Raw genomic sequence first — 16,633 nt, forward strand, 5'->3', positions numbered from 1 at the left:
GCTAAAAATGGGTGGATTTCTGTGTATTACATACATGATTATATTGTGGTACAAATTGACATTCTAGAAATGCTTATATCCTTGCAACGGAGAGTAATTGGTTCTCACTTTAAATTCTAAGACTCATCGATCGTAGAATCCATAAATAAAATAAACCAGTAACCTTGGGATTCTGACAAGTTGGATACTCACTGACTTGAATGAAATAAAACTCATTTGTCAAACTCACCATAAGCATAAAGAAAAGGGAGGTTTATCTTTGTTTGAATAAAACACTGATATTCAAACCAGTCCCAATCTGAAGTAAATATAATATCCCAAATCTGGTAATAAAATAGAATTGCAAATAAATAAGGCGCCACCAGCATTGCTCTCCAATTTGTCTGTTTTCACCCCTTCTTTTGTAAAACTCAAGAGTTGCATTTCCAGCTTATGTCATCACAAGCTGCCAGCTCATATAGACGACTGGAAAACATTAGTGAAGAATAATGTATCATTGTACATAATAATGGAATTTTTGTTCTGTCTTGTTCCCTTGTATTTCTAATAATTGGCTGAGCAATCATTGACAAGCTTCAGCACAATTAAAATAAGCTAGATACAGGATATACACATTGATAAGGGATTACAGCATAAAATTGAGAATTTTTACATTAGTTCAAGGCCAGTCTTGCCTGGTGAAAAAAAATGGAACTGAAGTCCTTGTTCCACACTTCCACAACAAATGGTGAACCTACCTCATCAATAGTCTATTCCTTCTTGGTTTTGCTTTCATCTTCTTCTTGCTCCTTGATATTCTTGGGTTTAGTTAAGTAGGTGACGATCCATACTCCTAGCAAGGTTGCTTGGAGGGGTGCAAGCCAATATACAAGTAGGTGGTCAAATGTTGTGTGATCTCCTCGAGCATAGGCCCAAGCAAAAGCCTGTGACATATAGAAGCGGAAGGAAAATTATTAGAGATTTCAAAAGGGATTTTTACCATCATGAAGCAAGCTACAATGCATACCAAGTATATTTCTTTTTGAAAATGTATGCCAGTAAATGCCAAGTTGATGCGATTAAGTATGCCCTCGTCCTAATAGCCTTTTGCAGCATAAAATCTGCCTAATTTCATTGCCCCTCATATGGGAACTAGAAGAATGCATAGATATACATACAACAGTATACCATATAATCTAGCAGAACGAGATTACAGCCAAAATGAAATTAGTTCCAGCACATATCCGTGGATAATAATTCAATTTGGTTCATATGGAGGATAGGACATGTGATTGCAGTTCAGACTCTAACTTCATTTCTAGATAAGTCAAAACCTCAGCACTTAGGTATAGAAAGGACTTACAGATGCGGGATTCATGATTCCTCCAGTTATATCTGAGCTGAGGATATGAAATGTCATTTTCCAAATGCTTGAGATCCATGTTTTCATAAAGAACCCTTTCATCTCCTTCTTCTTCAGAGTCACCGACACCATAACAACCATGAAAGTTGCCAACCCTTCAGCTAATGCTCCATGGTGAACTCCAACGCTTAAGCGAGCTCCTTTACCTACATTTGGCAGAGCTGTTCGGATGAGCTTCACTCCAAGAATTGACCCAAGCACCTGATAAAAGAAAGTCACAACAATTATTTTAATGAACATGAGAATCCACAAATCAGTATGTCTGTAACAAACAGGCCGCTCAATCATAGACATTGCCAGCATCACCAATCTTTACTCCCTACAAAAGTATGATACAACATGACATCTCACCTCCACCATCTATTAGTTAGATCTAACAACAATGTCCTTCCATCATATCCTAATTTCACATCAAAAGTAACATATCTTGTGTGCTGCCTTCTTCCCTCTTTCATCCATGGTGCCGCAAGACTATTTTCTCAAAGAATTGAATGTGATAATACAGAATTCACTCAGATTCTCATTAAAAGAAGCATTTTTTTTAGACAACGGACCAATTTTTATTGACCCAGCTTTCCGGAGAATGCCAAACTTAGTTCACACATGTATAATGTGCATTACATTCGGAAGCCATGTAAATGGATTGCTACAACAAGACTGAATTGTGTTAGGACTAAATGTATAATGTATTAAAGTTGACCAAATTACCAGATGAGGTTATACCGTTCTGTGTAGAACAAATCAAGCAGGTAAAAAAGATTTTGCATATCAGCTAGTACCAAAATAAGATAGGGAGGGGGGCATAACCTGCGCAGGGATCCGTACGAAGACGGTGAACAAGTAGAGAGAGGGGCCGCCGCGGGACGCGAGAGCACCGGCGAGGACGGTGAGCGGATTGTAGGAGGCGCCGCCGGTGAGGCCCTCGAGCCAGGCGAAAAAGAACATGTAGACCAGGGAGAGCGCGACCTTGGCGGCGTCGGCCTCGGGGCGGCCCCCGAGGCCGAGCACGCCGTACACGGCGAGCTTCACCAGCGCGCCAGCGCACACCCACATCGCCGCCAGCACCAGGTCGCCCACCACCAGCCACGGCCGGATGCGGCCGCGCGACGGCGACGGCGGCGGTGGAGCGGGAGACATGGTGGGGCCGGAGCGGGGGACGACGAGCGCGCTCTCGCGGTGGTCGCTCACTGCCGGGATTAGGGAGGAGGGCGAGCGAGAAATTTGGGTGCGCCCCCGCAACGCTTTAATTTTGGAGTACTTTCTAAAATTGAGTTCTTAAATTCGAGAGCGGCAAGGATTCTCCGCGTGATTAGGACAAGAAAAACGAGTGCTGTTCACTTGAGGTTTGTTCACGGAAACAGCGGAGAATACTTCTAATTTTTCAGGGAGAAAATGCTGGTATATACGTCCGTTTTTTTCTGCGAAATTTGTCAGAAACAAAAGGAAAACAACTCGATATGAAATCGAAAAAGAAAAGTATAGAACGGCAAAACATGTTCGTTTCTCTTGCAATGATTCATTGCAAAAAAAGATTATGAAACCGAAAAAAAAAAGTACAGAGCGGCAAAAGATTCCGTTGCCGGGACTCGAACCCGGGTCTCTCGGGTGAGAGCCGAGTATCCTAACCAGCTAGACTACAACGGATACTTGCCAACATGACACATGCAAAAGTACAAAGATGAATATATTTACAAGCGAACAGCGCATAATCCTGAAAACATGTACACCAAATTCGAGGACTTCGGCTGTTTATCTAAACAGGTGAGCAATATTTATAGTACTTCTTTAGTGTGTGTATATATAGTTTTATTCACAAATTCGTATTGTATTCACATGCTTGGATGCAAGCTCGACTCCGATATTCCTGTGCCGCTGTCCAAGAGGAGATCGAACGAGGTGAGGGAGTATGGATCCACTATGACACCCATCTGCTCGGCCGCGTTGGTTATGGGGCTTGCCGCTGGCACCACCTGTAGCATTTCACACCAAAGTTCCATGAGACAGGTTACACACATTGCAGACACTGTGACTACGAAATCCACGAAATAACCATTCATCATCTCGCATTTGGAAGCGCTTTTTTCTTCAGAAAAATAGTACCACTGAAGTGAATACAACAAATGTAAGCAAACCTTGTCTGGCTGTTGGAAAGAGTTCTCATCCCGTAGCCAACCAGATGTAAGCACCGTCTTTATGGAGCCAAATGCCTGAATGCTATTCTCCAGTCCAGTTACAGAAACATTAAGATTAACAGCTTTGTTACCAAAATTGACAACCTGCGAGAGAAAATTGCTGGTTGGTTATTTCAATTTCAGTTGTCTCAGCGATGTTCCGGGTAGAGAATAAAAATACCTTTATTTTCAAGTAAGTGTTTCCATCATTAGAATTCTGCCAAGTGAGAGCAGACGCGACCAATTGATCATAGTTTGACACTTGAATCGTCAAGGGATGAAGTGTCGCACCACTTGAATCCTTGAAGAAGTAGAGCATCCAGTAGTTTGGACAACCGTAGTGCTGCCATGAGTTGAAGACTATGGCATCTGGACTAAACCTATTCAACAGGGAATGCCATCATCGGTGGAAACACAGTTATCATGAAGAACTACTACATATGTTCTATATCTGGTGATACTTCTACAGTTTGTCTATGGAGTAGCCGAGTATATCCAAAATTCAACCTGTCTTTAGTATATGTAGCAGGATGAGGAGATTAAAGTGCAGATGAAAGCTTGATTGGAGTGCCAATTTACCTGCGATCGTTGTCATTCACGAAGAGTGGAGCACAACTTGCCATCTCGACCACATCACTGCACAGAAACAGTTTGCGAAACAATTAAGCTTCCAACAAAACTACAAAAGCAAGCATCACCCAGATGCCAAAACTAGAAATGTCATAAAAGAAGCAAAGGACCTATTTTTCTCTAATCCAATGAGGAATGCAGCTTCTGCGAGAGCAGCTACTAATGTTCCTCGGCCAGCATCATTTCCAGTCACCGCATATTCACTAACAAATGCCTGCCAGTACACACAAGGCACATGACCAGTCATTTGAAGGCATAAAAGATGAGACAGTAATTGATAGACAATACCTTGGGTCCACTGCGGGGTGTGTTATCAAACATTCTTGTTTTGGCAAACATATCACCAGACGATGTATAAACCTACCACAGAGAGAATGTCAAAAATCACCTAAGGTATTCTGAAATAAGATGTGATTTTTTTTCAAGTGAAGACTGAGCAATACAGTAATTACATGGACATCATATAGATCAGCAGGGTTGACTGGTGAAATGGAAGATATATCACAGCTTGATATGATTTTGATGTCAGGGTAAGATGCTTTTATTGCAGAATAGAACTTAATGTATTTCTCTACAAAATGTGACAAGCACATAGTTTATCAAGTATAAGAAACATAAACAATATGTTGCTTTGAAAAGGTACTTATTATGTTGTCAGACATGAGAGAACAAAACCTTTGTAGTACGGCTTTGAGCATTCTTGATTCCCTATTGAAATATAGTAAAGAGGAAAGGGCTCTGGATGTCCCATGGCTGCACGAACTGAACCCCATGTAGTCTCAGGGTCTCCCCTTGCAAATTCAATGCCATTAACAACATCCTGCAACATGGCATGCATGAAGAGATTGAAGGAAGAAGACATAAGATGGTTTTTGTGTACTTTGGTAAGTATAATGACAAAAATATCTTCAATGGATCTATGTACTATTACTACAGGAAGTGCTTCCACTGAGGTAATATCTGTCATATTTTGCATAGTGCAACTAGGAATGACAGAATTGGCAACTATGAAAGAAACAAGGCATCATGCTGAGATTTGATTTTTTTTTCTTCATTTCCAGCTCTCAGACATAAAAAGTATTTGCTTTGTGGACATATGCCGTTTCTCAAATCTCAACTCTCGAACAAGATTGTGCTTGTTCCGGTTCCTTTCTGCTCTTTGTAAGCTTCTATTCTGGGATAAAAGTAGCCAATAGGTAGCCTTCCTTTTTTGTAATTTTGCCACCTTAATACTGTAAAATGGTTAATTCAAGCATGTAGATAAAATGCACTTTGCACATGCAAGAGCATAAGCAGTTTTACTTAAGATATCAGCACTTATGTTATCCGAAGGACCAGTTTCATAATAAGCACAAACCTTTACAAAAGCAGTTATTGTTGCAGATGGAATTTGTTCGTTAAGGCTGGCCCCTGCGACGTTGAAAAGAATATGAACGCAAAAATCAAGGGTATATTACACCTCAAAATACTCAATGAGACTTATTATGCCTTTGTTTACTTTCTAGACACAAGACTTACCATCATTGATCACCCAAACTGGGCAGGCACCAAGGTCTTCTGCCAGCTACAGCAACAAAACAACGTATATCAGCTTAAAAGTTGGTTGCAATTATTTGGCTACTTTCAGTTCTGAGCCAAGCTGGAGCATTTTACTCACTTGAAGGAACTCAAAAAATCCTAGTCCATCATCAGTCCAATAATCCCAAACATCATTAAAGTGACCAGGTCTCTCTTCCCAAGGTCCAATGGTTTCACTCCACCGGAATGCATTCAGTAAATAATTTCCCATGACATAGTTTCCACCTAAAGAAAATAGGGAATATGCATACATGCATTATCAACACCTAGCAAACTTAGTATTTAGCCATGATGGAAATTGCAATGCATTTTCTTAGTTGATCCTTGCTTAATAATGAATAATCTGGACAATAATGGAATATATGCATGTATGAACTATCAAGACCTAGCGAACCTAGTATTTAACGGAACTCATTCAGTAAATAATTTCCCATGACATATTTTTCCACCTAAAGAAAAAAGAGAAAATATGCATACATGCATAATCAACACCTAGCAAACTTAGGCCTCGTTTGGATTGTAGGAATTTCAGAGGAAAATTTCCTTTGCCCACGATTTCATAGGAATTTGAATATTCATTAGAAGCTCTTTTTTATTTTCCTTTGAGAAGTCCAAGGCAAATCAATGCTTGTGACTTCAAATTATCATAATCTAAACATTCATGAAAAGCAACAAAAACTATATTGTATACTTAATTAGCAAGAATCATGTGTTTTATCTATTCTTGTGTTGAAACAGCATTTATATTTTTCCTGTGTTTTTCATATCCAATCCAAACAATATCTATTCTTACGTTTTTCCTATTCCTGTATATTTTTCATTCCTGCATTCCAAAGGAGCCCTTAGTATTTAAACATGATGGAGATTGCAATGAAATTTCTTAGAATATACATGCATACATGCATTATCAACACCTAGCAAACTTAGTATTTAACCACGATGGAAATTGCAATGCATTTATCTTAGTAGATCACTAGCTTGTTATTTTTGAGTCTGCCTGCCAGTGTAATACCATACTAGTGCAAAATACAATTTTGACAAAAAGGGCTAAAGTGTGTGCAAGATACATGCATTTAATGCTCTACAAGTCAAAGTGATTGCTTGGCATATAAGCATAACATTGAGCATCATTCTAGATATGCTCTTATAAATTAACAAATGATTCAAAACTGAGACATAATAATAACAGATTCAGGCACTTCAATCAGAATCACATGTAAGCGAGTACTAGGCATAGGTAACATAAAACATATAGACGACAAACCTGGAAACTTTAAAAACCGAGGCTTTAGATTTGCTAGCATAGAGGCAAGATCTTTACGGAAACCATGACCCTGAGAACAAAAATGATAAAAAAGGATTACCGTTAAATCAAGAGATCGAAACTCCTTAGCACGTTAGTTGACTATAATTTAATATATTTTCTATCTCTTCTTCTTAGACTATCAATTCTCAGTGCTAAAATGCAAATTTGTGATGATTGTAGTTACAGCTTGCATATTAAATGTACACTAATATAACTTCATGACAGTGACAACATAATCTTATCTAGTGAATATTCTGGGTCCAGTTGTGGCATGTTTGAATATATTAGTCCTACCTCTGTTTCTAAATGTAGTTGTTGACTTTTGGACATAACAATTTGACCATTCATCTTATTCCAAAAAATACGCAAGTATCATTTATTTTGTCATGACTTGTTTTACCATTATAGGTACTTTAAGCACGATTTATATTTTTGCATATTCCCACTAAATTTTTTAATGGATTTGGAAGCATCATACATTTTAAATGTCATGTCCAAAATTCAACATAGTCATACATTTAAAAAATGAGGGAGTATGACAAGACCAGTGACAGGCAAATATTAACTGCATGGTAGGATTTACTGTTGTTCTGTTCTTCACTGCTTCTCATAACCTGTGTTGTATGGTCATATAGTGGTGCATACTGTTTCTACCATAATATCACAAAGCAAAAGGTAGAAGCATGATAAATAAGTTACCATATAAGTGTCTGATGGCATAACTGATACTTGGTCAAACCAAATTATGCCATTTTTGGTGGTTGTAAGTTGCAGTCTTGAATTAGTATTTCTTTCACCTGACTGTAAATCAAACTCAACCTTTGTCCATTCTGCAAAATCTCCCTTCTCAGCCCTACAAGAAAATTTGACATGCGTCATTCATTTCACTACAAGTGTCAAAGAGGTAATAAATTGAGAATTTTCAGTAACTGAGCAATATGACATTTCTTACGTGATGGTATGAGTGGCTAGATTTTGAAGACCATCTGAACTTGTCAAAGAAATTGCCAAATCCACTGAATCTGATGACCTAATGTACATGCTAACTTTATAAATCTTTGTTTTCTCAATGTTCTGCAGAAGAGAGAGCAAATGAACAATAGAAATCATTATCATTATACTGGAGACAGGTTTACATATTTATATGTCAAGGTGGAAGGATGAAGAATAGCCATGTTTCATATAATGGTAATAATGTGTGTCACTAGCAAAGTAGCAAGTAAAGACCACAGGGGATGCAAAGTTATCTACCAAACACATAAATGCAAAAATTCCATGTTTCCTTTCAAAGATATTCAATAGACGATAGGCATATGAAAAAAAAATTGAAACTACCCCATGAGATTCAGAAATAAACTCTTGGTACTTGTGTTAAATAAGATCATACCATGCCCCAGAAACCAGGATTATAGATACCAACACCTCCTGAAGGGCAAGCATTAGTTCCACTAGCTCGACAAAGCACTTCCATCCGAAGTGCAATTGGGTTACTGGCAAAACAGGATGACCTGTCTGTTGCCACAATAATATTTGATTCATCTCCAATTATCAACCATGGGTCAATATTTGAAGGAGTATTAATGCCACCAGCTTCGAAACCTGAAACTTGGACAGTTAGAAATTTGCACATAAAACATAACAATATAAGGACAAAGAGCAATCCAGGGTTGAATCTTTAAACCATCCACTAAACGAGATCTGAATAGCCAGTAACCAGACCTGTATAGTGAGTTAAAGCAAAGGATAATCATAGCCCTAATTTCTCTGGAAATCAACTATAAGCAATAGCATGTACACGGAAACAGTTTGATGATGGAATTATAAAACTATTTCCAGTAATACAAAAGAAAAGGCCGAGACAATAAACATTTTATCAGATAAACAGAACTGCCTGTTATATTTCTCAAACCTAAGACAGCACACTCCATTACCTCTGTTGCTTACAAGCTCTGCCCACAGTCCACCAGCCCCAGCATGGTTGAGCTCCTACAAGTAATATTAACAAGAATCGTCATCTGAAAAGTACTAAAAGTAAGTAGCCCACAAGTCTATTCTACATTTTCTGTTGTCGTGGTCTAAAAAGTTGAATTAAAACAGTTAATCAACGAACTGCTTTTACTTACTAGTTTCAAAGCAAATTAGTTCTCACCTGCAGTAGTACTGTACTTTATCAAAATGGATATTGGATGTGTTGCATTTTTACAAGTTGTGAATCATGCACAACTAGCCATCAACCCATGCACATGCACGTCCTTTTTTTTTTCCTTCTAATTTTCCAGTAGGATTTGTCCGTATTTTTCAGGACATCTGATTTTCATATATTTTACTTGGATTTTCGTGTATTTGTTTTTAATCAGGTGTCAGGTCCAGCAACTACTTTATTTTATTTATATTCTTGGAAGTTGTACTACATTCTAAAATTTTTAATACCCAAATTATGTACAAAGATATATAGTTTAGCTATCATATATTTTCTCATAATTGTTTTCCTAAATTTAGACTTTATTAGTTATACGTGCATCTTACAATTGATGTATACTTTTTCATAAAATCCGTTGTCCCTTTAAATTTATTAATTTCTAAACCACACGCCATTCATCATGCGTGTATATGATGTACCTTTTTTCCCTGCATCTGGTCGTGTACAGAAATACAGGAGTCATCAAGTACGCAGAACTCAGACCCGGGGGGCACACTGACACACATTGCAAGGCTGAAAGCAAGAGTCCGGATAAGACAACATCTGTCGTTTATCCCTTTTTCATCTAAATTGACATTTTTAATATATATAATTCATCTAACCTGTGGATTAAATTTTAAAGGAAATTAAGATGATAGCCTGGATTAATTTTCTTTTTCTTTTCTTAGTGCATAGGACTCTAATTCTTTCATTTCTTCTACAATGTGGCTATATATGACTGTTGATTTGTGTTGGTACATGATTGCACAAGATTTGATCTAAATCACTGATTTATAGCATTATAAAATTTAGATGATCAGTATCTTGTCTTTTTTAGATTATGTGATAATTTCTGGAATTTATGATTTACATGGGAATTTTTAGCTTTTAGATTAATGTGGTGGCTTCTAGGAGAGCCTCCAATTAGTATATGTAAAGATGTGATGCCCCTTCTACAAACGATGCAGTTGATAATAGCTGACACTAAGGTCAATAGGGGTGATTGTTTGGCTTAAAAAGCCGGACGGCATATTTACAAACAAAAAATAATTTATAAATAAAATTGTTATATACGTATTCTTAGCAATCTAAAAGATAGGGTTGAAAAATAAACTTCGGTGAAAAATCCCCTAAATCAACTCCAAATTTAATGTTGAAAAAAATATCAAATGTTGGCTTATAAGCATAAACATGAACGGAAAGATGAGGGCGAATGTACACAAGTGCAGGAGTATACTGAGCTGGAATAGCAGATTCTTTGGCATTATTGAAACATTCTTCTTATTGCACATGGCTAAAAAATGAAATAACTACTCAAAAACTTGTATAAATCAAAAGTTAAACAGTAAGCTCACCTCAAAAAAGATTCCGAACATTTTGTCAGGGATCGTCTGACCATTCTGGGGTGAAGCATCTACACTAAACTGAGCAGTTTGGCCCGTGACCGTCCCAACAAAGAGCACCTGGCACAGGCCGCAAACGAGAACCAGCATATGGAACAATGAGCAATCCAAACAACCTCTCCGAACGCCCATCCTGACCTGTCACAGCTGAAACCAAAGCAATAGCTCAATACAGGTTCTATGTGCACAAATACATATACTGCGAACCCAAGAGCGTACAGTAATTATTATGGACAGCAAGACAGCAAGAAAACGAGAGAATAGCTCAGATCAGTACCGCATGAGTAGAAGTAAAGCCAACAGAAGACGAGAGAAGAAGTTAGCAACAGCAGGTCGCTGACACGAGCATCGCAGGCAAGCAACACAAAACCGTCGTTTTCTCCTTCGATGTAAACTTGTAAAGCAATACACCTAGGAAACACTGACCGCGGTTTCACTGTGACTAGTTCCTGGTAGGACCAGCTAGCCCTTTCCTGGCTCAAATTTGTGCCCATCAATGGTAATTATGAATTGCGACCTTCACAAATTCATCACACTTGACCAGAATAACCATCTTTTCGCTTATACTTATATTTATAAGTTAAAATTTAAATTTTTAACTTTAAATTTAGAGTTAATTTAGAGTTTTTTCTTGACTTTTAAATAGTTAAGAATATATATATAATTTTTATTAGCAAATTATTTATCATTTACAAATATGTCATTTAATTTTTTTTTCATAAAACACACAAACAATCAGCCGCCCTACACCCACAGATATTTGGATGAAGTAGTGCATGTGACCAGGTGTGAGTTGGCTTACCGTAAAAGAAAATAAACGGATACTACTCCGTCCCCAAAATAAAAGCATTTCTAGGTTTGATATTTGACCATTTGTTTTATTTAAAAAATTTATAAAAAAGTTAAAAAAATAGTCACCTATAAAGTGCTAGTTATGTTTTATCCTATGATAAAAAAATATTAATAAATTTAAATAAGACGAAGAGTAAAAAAATTATAAAAAAACTCTCAGAAATTTAGGACAAAGTCGTACTCGGATAGTACAGCAAGAGGGCATTTCCGCGGATAGCGAGAAACCCGTGCCACATACTGTAGACCACTTGACCCGTGCCACGAGGCCATCTTTTGCAATAAAACAGGATAAATCAAAATTTAAATTTTTCTAATAAGAAAAATGAGGGTAGAGAACTGTACAATAAATGCACAGCTAAGTGCGCCAGCGCATCTCATCACTCGGTCTTCCCTGCCGGCGTGCATTGGGTCGAGGCCGGCAGACCAGGCGATCGGGGGACAATGCTGCCGCGAGATTGGTGGATGCAGCGAACCTATAGTTGGCAGAGTGATCGAGGATGAAGACGTGCGGGGTTGGCGCCGCCATGACGCCATCTTCCTGGTTGGCGTGGGCGGGGTTAGTGCCGGCAAGCCGGGTGGAGGCGAGGTCGGGGAAGGAGACGGATAAGGTCGACGCATCCGGTGGCAGAGAGGTTGGGGACATAGCACTTATTATGAGTTCGGTAGCAGGGGCGAGGTCGCCCATCTGCTCCCCCCAGCCTGGCCGTCGATGCTGCTCGGAGTGAGAAGATAGAGGGAGGAAGAGTTGGTGGGGGATGGGGAGTAGTGGGAGGAGCCACTAACCTGAACCTCCGCCGCCTCCATGTCTGGTGTTCTGCCGCCGGAGTAGAGAAGGGGAGGAGCCGCCGGAGTAAGTAAAATGAGAAAAGAAGGGGATAGAGGATGAAGATAGGGGCATTTCGGTCAAAAAATGGAATAATCGTCAAACAGGCAAGCGATCACATATCTCAAATACATATAAATCGTAACGTCATGTCTTAATTACGTGAATTGTAATGTTGTATTTTAAAAGTGGAGAAATTATCTCGAACTTACAAAATACTTGTACATCAGGAAGAATCTTGGTACATGACGCCTAGAAGCTTGTCGGACTTAAGGCTAATATCTAAAAAAACAAAAGATAGAACGATTAAACTAGACGCGTAACTAACCAACAAAAAGTAACTCAAGCAGAGGGAGGAGGGGGGAGTAGAGAGAGAAGGGGGCAAGACCGCTCTGCTCTTCTAAAAGATCCCCAAAGATAGCGACACTGGAGGTCGACCAAGACTGAGATCTCTAAAAGTGGAGAAATTATAATGACATGATCCAATAACATTTTTAATGTGCTTTTTGATTTGCGTACATCATTTTAAAATAGATAATAGATGGTCATAGTATTTTCAGAAAAGAACGTGTCCATGCTTCGAAAGGTCTTTTTAGCGGCTCTAGAAATTTCTCACTGTTCTTAGATTTTAAGGGTACATATCATGAGGACTGTACACAAAAATACCCCCTATCCATATAGGCAATTCTCTTCGTATATTTGTATATGAAAATAAGTTTTTATATATGGTTTTATATCACATACCACATATATTATTGAAAGCGGTTTTGTTTATAGCTCATGGTAAGAATGATATTTTGGTTTTGAAAAAATAATAATTGATAAACTTAGTACATCATAAGAGGGGAACATGAACATTGGTTAGTCGTGCCAAATTGCATGCACTGCAGATGTGAGGCTTGATGGAGTAACAGCCTCGTTTTTTTTCTTTACTTATTGTTTATGTTTATAAATTTAAATTTAAAATTTTAACACTAAATTTGAAGTTGATTTTAGGATTTTTTTACATAGTTTATTTTTTCAGTGTTTTACTTTTAGATCGCTAAAAACATGTATATAAAATATTAAATAAAAAATAGTTGTTAAGCTAGGAAGTTTAATTTAAAGCTTACGATACATTGCTCACGTTGAGGGGGAACCAGAAAAACTAGCACAAGAAAGACGAGTTCGCAATCACAAGCCACGGTAGTTGGGTGCTTAGCTAGGGGTTCGGCAACAGAAAATTCTTATTATATTAGCGGTCCTACAGAAAATTCTATTATATTAGCTAGACATTCATCCTATAGTTTTTCATGTATGATGTTGAAACAGAGAGTTGACACCGAAATATTTTCTATACGCAACCTGCATAAGTTTATGCTAGGTATCTTGACAGGCAATTGCTAAGCAAGATGAGGACTAATAATTATCTAATGCTACTTAGATAGGAGACGTCTTAAACAAGCTTACGAGACTCCTGGGGTAAGGAGGAACCATCTTTTTGCTTCATATTATGCTTATAAGTCAAAATTTAAATTTTTAACCTTAAATTTAGAGTTGATTTAGGGTCTTATCGTAATTTATATTTCAAACTTACCTTTTTAATTGTTAGGAACACATTATATAAAAGTTTTAATCATAAATTATTTTTCGGTTGCAAATTTTCCTCTCCCTAAAAAAGCCAAACCATCGTCCAAGAGACTGGTTTTGTTATGCATGATTTTGTCAGCACGGATGTCAACACATACATGGATAAACAAAAATAAAAAAAAAGGTTCCTCTTGCTTTGTTATACCTAGTACCTTCTAAAAATAATAGAACTAATCATCAACCCGCGTATTACACCGTAATAGACGGGCTAGGGTTAATAAAATAAATATTATAATTTTAATCATATACTAAATACATTAACTAATTTCAAATTATAGCAGCTTACATTAAAAGAAGAGGTTATTCATATCAGTTACCCCTCCATTCACAAATAATTTAAGTCTAACAGAAATCATAAAGATCAAGGAAAAACAATTATTTTATCAACTGACCATTTAAGCTTAGGAATATTGCTGCGAAAATGGTACCATCATTTATTCCTTCTAGCCTCTTATTCCAAAAATTGTGATTTCCGACAAATAATGCGTGTCACAGGCCACAACGGTCACAGGCCAGAACGGCCATAACATCTACCAAACATGTAATTAACTGCAACATCATGTAATGAAAACTAGGTTAAAGTCTACGGCTTTTTAGGACAAAAAAAAAGCTTATACATAGTTCATTCTTGGACAAAGAAGTACAGCTTTCTAATAATTTCGAGGTAAATAAATTCTATAATATAATTTTGTATTTGCTAATCCCAAATTTCGAATTTATTAAATGAAATGTCCCTAGTATTTTTAATGACATGTTTGTTTCGTTTGAAGGGGAACCAAAGACAAGTCAAAAATCAAATTAATATGTAAACCGAGGGCGTACTATGTGTAGTTATTATGGACGGCAAGACATCAAGAATACGATATACTATATAGCAATTAGCTCAGACCAGTCACCAGTACAGCATGAGTAGAAGTAAAGCCAACAGAAGACGAGAGAAGTTAACAAACAGGTCGCTGACATGATCATCTCACTTGCAGTTTACTCCTTAGAGTTTACAATGGATCGCGGGCAAGCAAGACGCAACCGTCGTTTTCTCCTTCGATGCAAGCAATACACGCAACAAGTAGGAAACACTGTCTGCGGTTTCATCTGTGACAACCTAGCCCTTTCCTCGCTCAATTTTGTGCCCATCAATGTTAATTATGAACTGCCGCCTTCACAAATCATCACCCTTGGGAAAAGTTAAAGGTGCTGTTTGTTTCTATAAGTCTTAGGACTAATTTTTAGTCCTAATAACATAAGTCTCTTTTAGTCCTACCCTATTTGTTTAGAGGGACTAAAACTTCATTAAATGACCTACTCTATAGTACACAGCACATATATATAGCTATAGGTTTAGAGTAGTAGAGTAGGTGTATTATAGGCCTTTAGTTATTTTTGGCACCTCCCCTAGGGACTTATGGAACTAGATAGTTTTAGTCCCTTTTAGTCTCTCCTGTTTAGTATTTTAAGGACTAAAAGGAACTAAAATGGAGAGACTTATGGATTAGCCCCTCCAAACAATCAGCCCCTAAGTTTTTAAGATTTTTTGAGCATGTAACGTTATCAGATTTGCAGAGCATACCACAAGATTTTACAGTAAAAGCAAACAAACGGAAACTCGGATAGTGCAGTAAGAGGGCATTTCCGCAAATAGCGGGAAACCGGTGCTGCAAACAAGACCATTTGGCACAAACAGTGAACTGCACAATAAAGGTATTTTTGGTTTCCGCTATGTTGGAGATGGCCCAACTTGAGTTTGGTTCGGACAATCATCCTTTACTTGTTTGTTACAGTGTATTTATTTTGTCTGGCTATGTAGAGAAGTTATCTAGTTGCTTGTATTTGAATTAGCCCGTCATGTTATAGCGAGAAACACAGCTCGGGTTTATTTTCACCCGGCAATATGACTTGCTTTTTCATCAACAGAGAGCTCTCTGACAGTGAGCTAGGCAACCAATCAATCGAATGCTGCATGCACAGGCCCTGGCACTGGCAGAGGCCACATACAAGAGTACCAAATACACCCTAAATGCACAGGCAAGTGCCCCAAGCCCCCAATGACTGATGACTCCAAGAGTAACCCTAAAGCAAAGCATACGCTAATTCCCCTCCTAAACATGATGCTTAACCAAAGCGTCGCCTCTGAAACAAAATCGCGCACTCGAAAAAGCAAAACTAGCACAAAAAAAAAATAGAGCAGTCGCGAGAGAAATCGAACGAGGGAGAACCTTTTCGAGGGCCGCTGCGCCACCTCGCCAGTGCCGGATTGAGGCGAGGGGGGCAGCGCCGGAGGCGGCATTTCTAGGGCGGCCGGCGCCTCGACGTCGCTGTCCAGGGCAGGTGGCCGTGAGGGACGCCGGCGCCCATGGGATCGCGATCGAACGGGTGGGGTTGGCGTTGGGGGAGGACCGGGACGGGAGGGAGCGTTGGCGTTGCTTGCCAAGCCAACCTGCTCTGGCCGCGAGCTTATCGCAGTGAACAGGTCAACTTGCGGATGAGTGGGATTAGGAGCTTGGATCGGCGAATTAGTGTTGAGATTAAGGTGAAATTTCGATTTTTGGTTTCACTTCCTTCAATTACCGACGGGATGATAGAGATGAGCACCAATATAGTTTGGTTTATACTTATTATAAGAAAACAACGTATAAGTAGTTAAAAATAATTTATGTATAAAA

General features: G+C 38.4%; 1 protein-coding gene and 1 non-coding gene across 4 annotated transcripts; both read right to left on the reverse strand.

Annotated features, from left to right (window-relative positions):
• Nucleotides 1-346: 346 nt before the first annotated feature.
• Nucleotides 347-16,349, reverse strand: LOC102710190 (alpha-L-arabinofuranosidase 1-like). Of its 3 annotated transcripts, XM_040521724.1 has the most exons (21): nucleotides 16,187-16,330; nucleotides 14,366-14,522; nucleotides 10,622-10,816; nucleotides 9,019-9,073; nucleotides 8,475-8,686; nucleotides 8,040-8,161; nucleotides 7,787-7,940; nucleotides 7,046-7,115; nucleotides 5,861-6,006; nucleotides 5,722-5,767; nucleotides 5,561-5,613; nucleotides 4,879-5,023; nucleotides 4,656-4,774; nucleotides 4,492-4,563; nucleotides 4,314-4,417; nucleotides 4,153-4,209; nucleotides 3,755-3,953; nucleotides 3,535-3,678; nucleotides 2,210-2,425; nucleotides 1,343-1,603; nucleotides 347-923 (listed from the first exon to the last, which is right to left on the reverse strand). In XM_040521724.1, the coding sequence occupies exons 3-21, from the start codon at nucleotides 10,799-10,801 to the stop codon at nucleotides 750-752; spliced, it is 2,529 nt and encodes an 842-aa protein (XP_040377658.1). In that variant the 5' UTR covers nucleotides 10,802-10,816; nucleotides 14,366-14,522; nucleotides 16,187-16,330; the 3' UTR covers nucleotides 347-749. The 3 variants fall into 3 exon arrangements, with proteins under 3 accessions (XP_040377658.1, XP_006650000.1, XP_015690842.1); XM_006649937.3 differs by lacking the exons at nucleotides 347-923; nucleotides 1,343-1,603; nucleotides 2,210-2,425 and adding an exon at nucleotides 2,954-3,372 and having other exon boundaries at nucleotides 16,187-16,286; XM_015835356.2 differs by lacking the exons at nucleotides 347-923; nucleotides 1,343-1,603; nucleotides 2,210-2,425; nucleotides 14,366-14,522 and adding an exon at nucleotides 2,954-3,372 and having other exon boundaries at nucleotides 16,187-16,349.
• Nucleotides 2,974-3,046, reverse strand: TRNAE-CUC. The gene has a single exon. It is a non-coding gene; the product is annotated as a tRNA-Glu (tRNA).
• Nucleotides 16,350-16,633: the final 284 nt, after the last annotated feature.

Source organism: Oryza brachyantha, chromosome 3, assembly GCF_000231095.2.
Source record: "Oryza brachyantha chromosome 3, ObraRS2, whole genome shotgun sequence".
NCBI lineage: Eukaryota > Viridiplantae > Streptophyta > Magnoliopsida > Poales > Poaceae > Oryza > Oryza brachyantha.

Excerpts from the sequence above, each read along its gene's own strand:
- LOC102710190 (XM_040521724.1), bottom strand. The coding sequence starts at position 10,801 with ATGGGCGTTCGGAGAGGTTGTTTGGATTGCTCATTGTTCCATATGCTG. Across the intron at positions 4,775-4,878 it reads CTCAAAGCCGTACTACAAAG|AGAAATACATTAAGTTCTAT; the intron begins GTTTTGTTCTCT and ends CACATTTTGTAG. Across the intron at positions 4,564-4,655 it reads CTGATCTATATGATGTCCAT|GTTTATACATCGTCTGGTGA; the intron begins GTAATTACTGTA and ends TCTCTGTGGTAG.